Raw genomic sequence first — 11,830 nt, forward strand, 5'->3', positions numbered from 1 at the left:
AGGGAATAAGAAAAAACACAACTACTGGATCAGTTCAGAAACAGTGAAGTGCTAACTATGAATTATGGGATAAACTAGTTGTGATCTATTGCATAAGTAAATTTCTAATTATTGCAGCTTGTGCAGTGTCAGTTGTAGCCAATAATTCAGACAAACGCTCGCTTAGGTCGTCCACTTCCCTGTGTAAGCTTCTAATATAGTTGCATGTCTCTTGCAACACCTTTGAAGCTGAAACCTGCAATGCATTCACAATTTTCACTTTATCAAAGACCCTTCCACTATATATATATATATATATATATATATATATATATATATATATATATATATATATTTGTCAAATTTCACTCTGCAGAATCATAACATTTTATATGTGTCAGATTTGTTTTTCGTTTTATTTTTCATTCATTTAGACAGATAAGAACTTTCAACAGCTGCACTGGTTTTCAAGTAAGGAAAACCAGATGGGGTTTCAAAATTATAAAAATGTAGATTTAATTTGAAGAAGGAAATATTTCAAAAGTTCCATGAAAACATTATGTTTGTGGACATACATAGTTATCTCACTGTGTTGTTTATCCTAATTAAGAATGTCTAGGTAACATTATATGTTTATCAAAACGACAAAATCAGCTCCTGCAACATAACGAAAATCATGGTTCACTGAATTGAACTATTACAGCTATACAAACCAACATCATGGTTAAGTAATTAACTTGTACAACTTAATTAACTAGAATAAAAGTAAATGTGGAGTTAAACATAGAAAGAGGAAGAATCTACTATAGAACACAGAAAAAAAAAAAAAAAGGTAAAAATGTATGTAAGATGAACCTTGTCAGAGCGCCTCTCACGTATCTCTGGAAGGAGCTGTTGCAACTTGGAGACAAGATCGTTGATCTGATCATCGGTGATATTCCTTGAAGTACCTGTTTGCCTTGACCGTGACCTTCTGCTAGACATCTTATATAATATATAAATAAAGCAACAACTGTTAGGTCTAATTGGAGAATCCTATATATGTTTTTAGTGAGTTGGTAACAATCAGTTATGAAAAAAGCTAGTGGCGGTTGAGAATTTGAAAAGGGTTATAGAGAAGGGAGAAGTAATTAAGTAGTAAAATGGGGTTGTAGAGTGTGTAGAATAGGGTGTGATGTTGGGGATCGAGAATGAAATCAAGACAAGTAATGCATGGGAGAAAGAAGAGGTGTATGGTTATCTTTAAATAGGGTTTTGGAGAGAGAAGAATCAACTTTCTAGAGATATGCTATAATATCATCATCCAAGAGTGTTCCTAAATTGGAGTTAGAAGTTTCAGAGTGTTTCAAGTGAGAGAAAATGAAGAATAGAGAGAGAGAGAGAGAGAGAGAAAGAAAGGTTTGTTCTTTTGTTTTCAACCTTCTGGGTGTGTGTCAGCCTCTACACGCAATACCATGTTATCTAAAGATTTCCAACAATGCCATAGTGCAAAAAATTAGTATTATATTAGCAAAATCTTAAGGACTGTTTTTCCTATAATGCCCACAGAGTTGTGAGTGAGGTCACTTGATATTAAAATAAGGAAAATGATTAAGCAGCATTAGCAGCAGTGTAAAGTTTCATCCAAGATCTTTATAGATATTATTTGTAAGGGAGAATAAAATAATGGGTAGACAAAATGGGGGAACAGCAAATTAGGGTAACGTGATCACCCAGAACTTAAGTTGACTAGTCAACGCAAACTCTCTCCATCTATGTTTTTTCATTGCTTAAACAAGGACATGATGATCTTCCAGGAGTTTCAGGAATCACTCTATTTTCATAGCCATACCTGTGTTTCAGATACTGTCATAATAACATTTCTAATGTTTGATCACAAAACATGGCTGATTAAGGTTACAAACTTTTGGATATTGGTAAAATGAAAAGCAGCAAACAGGTTCTCATCATCTTATAATGATAATGATGAACGGTGGTTAAAGCTATCGTGCATTAATTCTTCAAACCTTTATTAAGGAGACTGAAAATTTTGGTCATGAATTGAGACGTTTGATGCAGAAATATCCCAGATACTCTCTGCATAATGATATTTTCTTGAAGAGTATCTATTATCTTGTTTTCTTTCTGATTTGAATGGATGCATTAGAAGGAAAAGAAATGAAAAATAAATTATTTATATATGTAGTGTCTGGTTTATGCATAATACTACCAATATATTGAGTTTTAAGGAATATGAGATTATTTATTCTTGTTTTTTTCCTTCCATTGATTGTTTCACACTTCATGAACGTTTGTTTTCTTATGTCAATGGTTATGCTTCAGGATATAATGAAAGCAGAGCTGTGAACGAATAACAATGGCGGAGTAAGAGGAAGAAAGAAAGACAAAAGGAAACAGAAAGCATTGTCCGAGAAAATGAAAAAAAAAGTAAAAAAAAAAAAAAATAGGAGTATTTGACCACGTGAAAAAGTGTAGTCATGAATAAAAAAAAGGGTAGATATACCACAGTAAGAGAAATGAGGAGTATCTTAATTCAGAAAAAAAGTTATATTTGCAAGGCGACTTAGTACACAGATCGAACTTGTTGTATATATACCTTAACCAAGAGGGTTCACATGTCATAATGCTTTCAAAAGGCTAAATATTAATTTCTTGATTGGAAGGGTCTCAACTCTTAGGTCACCTTAAAATATTAAAAAGAGAGACATATTTGATTATATATACTTTTGTGATAATACATAATTTGTCATTTTATGATAAAAAAATTAAAGTAAATTTTATGTATCCTTAAAGAAAGTATGCAAGCTAATGGAATTACATTTTAAAATAACCATGTAAATTAGTATTTAGTAGACGTTTAAGGGATGACACCTTTTGAACTTAAATTTTTCCTAGTGTTTCACTTTGAGAGTTCACACTTAAGAAAATGCTAATAAGCACTCAAGCAAATGTATGCAAGTTGTTGAACTCACATTAGTGATTATTGAGAACGATCCTTAGTAGACACTTAAACAATGACACCCACCCAACTTAGAATTTTTAAGTGTTTTTCTTAATGTTCATACTTAAGCAAATTGATGTATATTTATATACGCGAATACTTAAGAGAACTTGTGTAAGTACTCAAGGTATGTCATTTCAGAATTACGTATATTTGTATACGTGAATTTATAACAATATATAAAGAGATTTCCTATTTTGTGTCCACATCTCAAAATACTAATTTTACCTTTTAAAATATAATTATTTTGTTAAATTTTTGAAAATTAAGACTGTTTCTTTTATAATTTTTTTTTATAAAATCATCTATTTTTGCTCTTTTTTTTTTCTCTATTTATCAACATTTATTTTACATCTTTTCTGATATATTTTACTTTATTTTTAATAAATATAATTTTATTTTATATATTAACTTAATAACATTACATTATCATTACTTACTAATATAATATCACATATATTTAAAAAATGCGTACACACATGTGTGTACACTAATAATTATAATAGTTATTTTGTGAATTCCTTTTTATTTAAAGTAAAAGTCAACTGGTTAATTCAATGTAAAAAGGATTTACATTAGGAACTCAAAAGGATTTAATCACTACAACAATGAAAAAAAAGAGTTTTTCATATTGAGGATGATGATGCAGAAATTGGAAAAAGATTTAGTAGAATGCTTGATTCAATTTGAAATTACAGTCCACGATTTAATAAGTTGCTTTTGTAATACAAAAATATAGTACTTCAAGATGTTAAGTCAACAAAAAATACTTTGAAAGTTCATAAATTTGTGTGAAAGAAAACAAGTTCCACTGTGATGACCAATAGCTAAACAAACAAGAGGAGAAGCATTTATTGTACTTTTCAGTGAACAAACCAATTGTATTTTTTCTAAAATCTGTTGATGCATTTGCCATGTAAAAAACCAGTGACAAATTTTGAAAAAATATTCCTATGTTTGAAGGATATGTTTACTATAATGCAATACTCAAGATGGTAGATTGTGAGGACAAAACAATGGATTTCATAGGCAATCATTTAGGATAAAGAAATATACAAAAATGGTTTAAGGATAATAAGAAAAAGTACTTAACTTAAAATTTAATCTTTAGAATCTACTCTTTTGAGTGAACTAAAAGTGAACACTAATTAAAATTATTATTCTATCATTTTTAGTTACAAAGATCTATGAAATATTATTTATGAAAGGGACAACCAATTTCATAGACCTTTACATATATAGTGAACTATTCTTAAGCATGAATTGCATTTATTGCAACGTATATAAAGAATGAGCCTAACCTTGAAATTTTGTTTGGTATTTGCTTGAGGCAATTGAGAAAAAGATCCTCACAAGTGGAGCCTCATAGAAATCAACATCAAAATTCCAGAAGCTTTGTCATTTGTGTACTTCATTTGAATGCTGTTTATCTGGATGTGAGCATTACTAAAATTTATTTGAGATTTTAAATTTGTTAACTTATATTAAAACTAGTGAATTAGTAATTAGCTATACATGCTTTACATTTCTGTTTATCAAGTCAACACAAATAGAAGAAATTATTTTAAACGAAAAACTATGTTAAACGAAGATTACATTTATGTTTATCAGGTCATTTAATTGGTTAAAAAGGAAGGAAGGTAAAAGAAGATTTTTTTTTTATCGGCAAAAAATTAAATTAAATTAATAATAGAGTACTTGAGGGGTGCTTTAACACATTTATAAAAAGATGAGAGAAAAATGCAGTGCATCTCCAAAACCTGTCAAAACAATGATAAATCTTTCACGTACAAAAGTTAAGACAGCCCTAGATATTGGGTATAAAATATATATCATGGACTTGATTGTCGCCATTTTGTTTAGGCCACTGAGGCTTAAGTAATCAGGCATTTAAATTTTTTTGTTACTCATGATTCGTTTATGGTTTATGATCTACTTAAATTTGATTAAAATTTTTAAAGGGTGCGTGATATATTTTTCTTTTCTAATTATTTATATTATTTGCACGAATATTATGATCTCGGCATTCATAATTTTGTAATAGTCTTAGAATTATAATCATAATCTTATCTTGATTTTAACCATTACACAAATTGTATGATAAAAATAAAAGAAAAGAAGCTGAAACAAGAAAGAAGAAAGAAAAGAGAGGGAACAAGAATTTTAAAATATCTTAAAATGGAATCAACCGTTTGACAGTCATTATAACTATTTTTATAAGGAAGCAAGATCTAGTATTGCATCTAAGAAATGAGAAAAGAGACACGACATAATAAAATGTTTTGGTGTCCATATTTTAAAAAAAAAGTGATGCTAAGATGTCGCTTCCTTTTATAAAATTACAAGTGATGGCTATTAACTTCTAATATATATATATATATATATATATATATATATATATATATATATATATATATATATATATATATATATAATTATTAAAAATTTGGTAGAACTAAAAAAAATATATTGTTTTCAAAACAAAAAAATTATGCATCAATGTTAGGTTTACAATGAAGGAGTTTTCACTGGAGAAATACAACATCAATGAAACCTAAGCCCAATTAGAAAAGGCATTGACATCATTCTCGATCCAAAATCTTAAGGTTATGAGTTTATGTGTCTTTATCTTTATATAGTGCTCCACTTTTTTTATTTCTAATCGACGTGAGACTTAGATTCACACTTAAATTCCTAAAATATATATATATATATATATATATATATATATATATATATTATTTTCAAAAAATTATACACCACTCTTGGACAAAAGATCCGATGTGACAATGTTTATGTTCACATCTAATCTAATCTAGGAGTTGTCATCTCATATATAAGAGACATTGACATCACATACCCAATAATCCTTTTTTTTTTCTTTTTATAATTTTAAATTCTTCATTTCTTTGCACTGAAGTTTAAGTCTTCACACATAACAAACTTTCTCTCAATCTTAAAAATGTTCTACCCATAAGTCTTTTACTCGTATTATACTCTCACAAACTTTGTCAATTATTAGTTCTCAACAATAACAAAACAAGAAACACAACGTACTTTTATTAACTTGGAAATTTAAGAGAATTCCAATGTACCATCTCATTTCACAACCATTTCTATATATAAAACCTAAACTAAGTAAATAAAACAAAAACGGTTAAGACAATTTAGGTTAATAAATAATTATATTAGATGATATGTTGTACCACTACTATATTATAAATATTTTTTGGTTAAGTATGTTTTTAGTTTCTGAACTTTAATTCAAAATTAGAATTCGTTTCTAATTAAAACTTCAATACATTTAGATCTCTAAACTTGTTTGAAGGAGTGGAAAGCATTTCCCAACAAATATTGAATTGCAAATATGTCAAACAGTGTAAATAATTCCATACTAACATCAAAAGCATTCGACATGTCAACAAAAGTTAACGTAATTTGGTTAAAAAGATTATATTTATTCATTTTTAGAGTTTAAGGCCAAAATGTATCGAAATTTCGGACAGGAACAAATTCTAATTTTGGGTTAAAGTTCAGGAATTAAAAACATACTTAATCCAATGTTTTTTTCTTATCATTTCTATAAAAAAAAATCAAAAAGTTCTCTATTAAAAAGTACAAGGAAATTCTTTTATAGTTTAAAATTAATTAGTTTTACAAGCTACGCTTTACTCTTTTCTAGCGTATAAAACTCAAATTGCAGTTCAACTACCAGGGTTTTGGATTCTATCGAAAGCATCTTCTTGTAGCCAAATAACAATGCCTACAGAAGATCTTGTCGAAAATTCTTTTTAAAAGTATCACCGAAATAAAACAAATCTAAACTCTTTTTAGTTTACATTATAAAAGTAGTTGAGTTATAATTCCACTCTCGAGCAAGGAATCAATCTAAAAGAAACAATCTGATTGGCAGAAAAGCATGCCCACATGATCATAAATTCTTTCTTACATGGATACTCCTTTATGTAATCATTGTCTTTGTCTAATAATATATAGACAAAAAACAATTAATTTTATAAATGTACAAGATAAATATATAAAAATATATAATAGCCGCCATGATTTTTTATTTTTCTTCTTCAATCTGCCTTGTCTTCCTGTTGTAAATGATGTAAATTCATCTCCATACTCAAATACGATTAACAAAAAATTTAAAATTTCAACTATGATTGCAAATATGTGAAATTTAAAAGTTAATGATCGACTTGCATGTTTACACATATTTACAAAATATCGATACAAAAATTGTAAGAAACACTACAATGTTAAGAAAATACTATATAGACAAATAATAAATACAAATTATTTTATATTTATAGATAATAGGATTTGATGGTGACCGTTGAAAATAATGAATAACTTTATTAACACTCTCAATTGCATGTTTCCAACTCTACTACTCTCAATGACTAACTACTTTAATTTATTTCATTTAAATTTTATGTCCACAGAGTAAAGATTTAATCTATTGACATTCAATTCAAACAGAATTAAAAAAGAGAAACTGAATTTAGTAATTTTTAAACTTTAGTTAATTTTTGTGTACTTTTTAATTTTCCAAAATAAAAAAAAAAAATAGTTAAAATTTGAGTAAAGTTATCTGAAGTTTGTGTTGGTTGGATTGAGCGCTTACCACTTGGCAAAAAACTATAATTATTAGTCAGGGTACAACTTTCTACTTAGAAGTGTATGAGTCCAAGCGTCATGATTCGATTGTGACTCGTCCTTCCAGCCTCCGCTACCGGACAATTGCTATCACCCGCAACAGTTTGGTGAAGTGACAGTTACGTATAATCCATCAAAATGATTTAATAAATAAGTAACCAAGAGTTGTTGAATAATTAAGTAAGGATCGAAGAAATAGGTGAATCACAATTATGGAGTTGTTGGGTTGGCATGTTCAATGAAGAAGAACATTTTTAAATGGAAGGAAGATTTTTCAATGAAATTTTGAATCAATAATTTTGCTTCTTTAAAACCTGAAGCTCAAGATCAGTGAAGAAGGAAGTTGGAACCAGGAGTGCACACCAGAAGAAAATTTTTTGAGTTCTAATTAATCAGGTTTCTGCTGCTTCTCTTGCAAAATTCTATTGCTTTATGCACAAGTTCATGGCTTTCTCTTTGCAAAATATGCAGTCTCCACAAAATTTCAACCAAGACCAAAGAGTAAGTTACTTTGGGAAAGCAATAATTACACTGCATCTTCAAATTTTCTGCACATCTTTATTCTTTGGAATTGAATTCAGGTTTGCTTTTAAAATACTTAGCATTTAAGCTTGACTTGGTTGCATGACATTACCTTAAATTTTGATTGTTTCTTAAGGAATCTGATCAGAGGTAATAAATTGAAGAAAATTAGAATTGTGTCTTCTTTTTCAATTTTTAAAGCCAAAGAGGTCATCCATAATACTATTCTCAAATACCATGCTTAACTATGAAGTTCTTATTGTCTGATGCATTTAAAAGGTGCTTTGATTTGTAATTGTGGTTATCATCAATTTGGTTACTTGCTATAATGAATATGGAGGGAAACTACTGACATTAACAGGGTTCGGATCATATTTAATTGCAAATCATGGTTTTGTGTTACATCTAAGGTACGTAGGTGTTTCTCTTTTCATGTCAGATTAATATATATTTTTACATATATATATATATATATATATATATATATATATGATTTTAATTGTATATCTATTAATTTAACCTTTCACTGTAACAACCTTAAATCTTAGAAACATGTTTCTCCTACAGTGCGTGGATAATCACTATATATGCATAAATATATAGTCAAATTTTAAGTCTAATTTAGTTCTATAAAACTGATTTGTAAGGTGAGGTTTATATTCATATATTTTAAACTAGTTTTATCTCTAATCAATATGGGACGTTCGATAATGGATAGAACAATAAACCTAACAAATAATAAATCTTACTAGCATAGCATAGATTCAAATTGATGACTCTAATATTATATTAAAAAGTGGACTTTAAATCTAACTCAATCTCACAAAACTGACTTTTACATCCACTTATACATTCTACATTACATGGAACTTCCGACAAATGCAGAGATCCGGTTAAAGTGAAGGGTACAAACAGAAAAACCCTTTGGGTTAATATGCTAAAGATGATGATAAGTGAAATTAATAAACCTAATGCATGACGATGATGAAGTAGAAAAGACAATAGATGGTGAAAAGCTTAAGATAATTTAGCATGGGATATATAAAATTTGGCAAATGATGATATTCTAAGGCACACATAGTTTACATTAAGAAGAAAACAATGTACAGCTGCCTTTTATAGTAGATATCACATGACAACTAAAAAAAGGTTATTGAAGGCTGAAAAAGTATAAGAAAAGGATGAAGATGAGATTGGTCAGCGTGCATCTCGGTTGCACATGACCTTGGATCCAATTAACAGCGAAGACTCACCAGCATCTCTCATTTCTTTATTTTTCTTTCTGTCATTAAAAATCAATCAAACCCTGAGACTCCAACAAAGATATATCATGCTTTGCGCATATGATCTCTGAACCATTTACTCATTAAACTATACATTAAACTCTGTTAAGTAACTACTCCCTTTTATCATTCACCATTTCTTAATTATCGATCTTCTCGAACTTGCTGAGATTTTGATCTCGATTCTGCACAGTCGGTGTTCTGTAGAACGTAACTGCTTCTGCTTCTGCTTTTTAATAATTCATCCGAATAATTGCACCTCAACTTCGTCAATCCACCCTCAAATATTGCATCATTAATTTAATTTCCCACCACATTGGTTACTATTTTACTGTACGTGTGATTTAGAAATACGCATCCTACCATCACCTTTCTTCTACTGCTAGGTATTATATATATATATATATATAGATTTGAGATCACCCACCGACTCGAGAAACAATTAAATACAAATCTCACTTTAAGTGAGTTTTATGAGGTTAAATTAAATTTAAAGTTTATTTTTTAACATGATATCATCAGAGTCGTGACTTTGAAATTATCTTAACAAATTGATTGTTTATGTCATCTGTTATCGGACAGTCGTCATACTATCTATTAATGTCAGTTTCATACTCGAAAAGTATATGTTTTAATGTGAAGAATGTTAAAGATCTTATATTAATCAAAGATAAGACAAATTTACAAATTTACGGTATAAGATGACGAAATATATGGTAATTCATGATGTTGAGGAGTTGAGTGAAAAACGACAAGAAGCACCTCCATTTGAATCGTAATTCATGATGTCAAGCGTTGATAATTCTACAGAAATATGTATAGGAAATATGAAAGAGGCAGAAAAAGGAGGAAAATGGGGTTGAATAATCCATGGTATTTATTGGATGGAGAAAGGAAAAACGTTTAATTATTCCGAAAGACCAGGTACATTGCGAATAGATTGTATTATTAGTTTGGTTTTTGAGAGAGTAACGTTGCATTGCAGAGGAACAAAAATAGATAAAAGGGGAGTGCACGTGTTGAGACTTAGAAGGAGCATCTTTATCTTCACTCCATGCATTGAGGGAATAAAACAAAGGCGTAGGAACAGAACCATACAAACAAAGAGTTGAAACTCAAACCCTTTGTTTAAGCTTTGGACAAAAGGTGAAATCATCCATCGCTGATTCCTGCGAACAAACCGCAGACCCAGAAACCAACAAAGCTTTAATTCCACATTTTTGTATTTGACAAGTTTCTAGGCTTAACTCGTCCCATGCAAACTTCCACTTAGCTTCTCGTAAAACTCATCATCTACACTTTCTGCACTTTTTACTCAATGCAACTGCTCTACATTATCTAATCTTGATGTTCTCCCAAAGAATAATGTCGGTAGTTTTCCTTAGTATACAACACCTACATATGGATATACTTTTTAGGTTTACAAAGGGGTTTCATTGGGAAGATACAACACCAATAAAACTTGAACCAAACCAGATAAGACATTGACACCACTCTCAATCTAAAATCTTAAGATAATGAGTCTATGAGTCTTTATTCTTATATAGTATTATACTTTCTCATTTCTAGTTAATATGGAACGTAGACTCACTCTTAAATTTTTAAGATATAACATATGAGAGTGTAATCGGTAGATGTAACATATGACATTCAGGTTTGTTGGAAAATCCATGTTTTTGTTTGGTTCTTACAAAAAACTATCGTAGAGAAGTCAAATCATAGGTTTGACATGTTTTCGATTATTTTTATTTTTGGTTTTGTCATCTATTCTGTCTTCAAAATACATTGATATTGATACTTTTAACAAAAATTTAATATATATTAAAACATCAAAATAAATATTCATTAATATAGTTTAAAAACACAGTAAAAGACGAGTACAGAAAAAAAAATGTTCGAAAGAGATAACTCAATATTTGATATTTTATAATAAATCAAAATCTTTAAGAAGAATCATATTTCTTTGTATATTTTGAAAAAATAATTGGATTTTATTGATATTGGAATAATTATCCAGATATTTGTAATATCTTAATGTTACTGTTCAAGTTTTTCAAATAAATGGTAAGTTAAGAATAAGAATCGTTACTTACGATGAATGTTAGAAAAAATTAACTTTTAACATCAAATACAAACATAGAAATGGACAACGGTTTGAGTGTGTATGGTTGAAGCAATGCATGTAAGACCCACTTTTATTGAGTGTCCTAATATTAAGGGCTGCCACACTGTTGGGCCTAAAGGGTTGGCCCATAAGTGCCAAGGCCCCTAAAGCAGCCAGGGTCCCTCAATTGTAAGTCATTCTGAAAAATTAGTGCCCCAACTCACCCATTTTCTCTCCACATAACCTCTACTAGGGTTTGGAGATCTACCCAAGTTC

At 29.3% G+C, this 11,830-nt stretch overlaps 1 protein-coding gene across 1 annotated transcript; it reads right to left on the reverse strand.

Moving 5' to 3' along the window:
• Positions 1-1,406, reverse strand: LOC114164288 (transcription factor PRE3). Its single transcript, XM_028048896.1, has 2 exons — positions 835-1,406; positions 1-235 (listed from the first exon to the last, which is right to left on the reverse strand). Exons 1-2 carry the CDS (start codon positions 961-963, stop codon positions 86-88), a joined length of 279 nt encoding a protein of 92 aa, XP_027904697.1. The 5' UTR covers positions 964-1,406; the 3' UTR covers positions 1-85.
• Positions 1,407-11,830: the final 10,424 nt, after the last annotated feature.

The sequence above is a fragment of the Vigna unguiculata genome, chromosome 9, assembly GCF_004118075.2.
Source record: "Vigna unguiculata cultivar IT97K-499-35 chromosome 9, ASM411807v1, whole genome shotgun sequence".
NCBI lineage: Eukaryota > Viridiplantae > Streptophyta > Magnoliopsida > Fabales > Fabaceae > Vigna > Vigna unguiculata.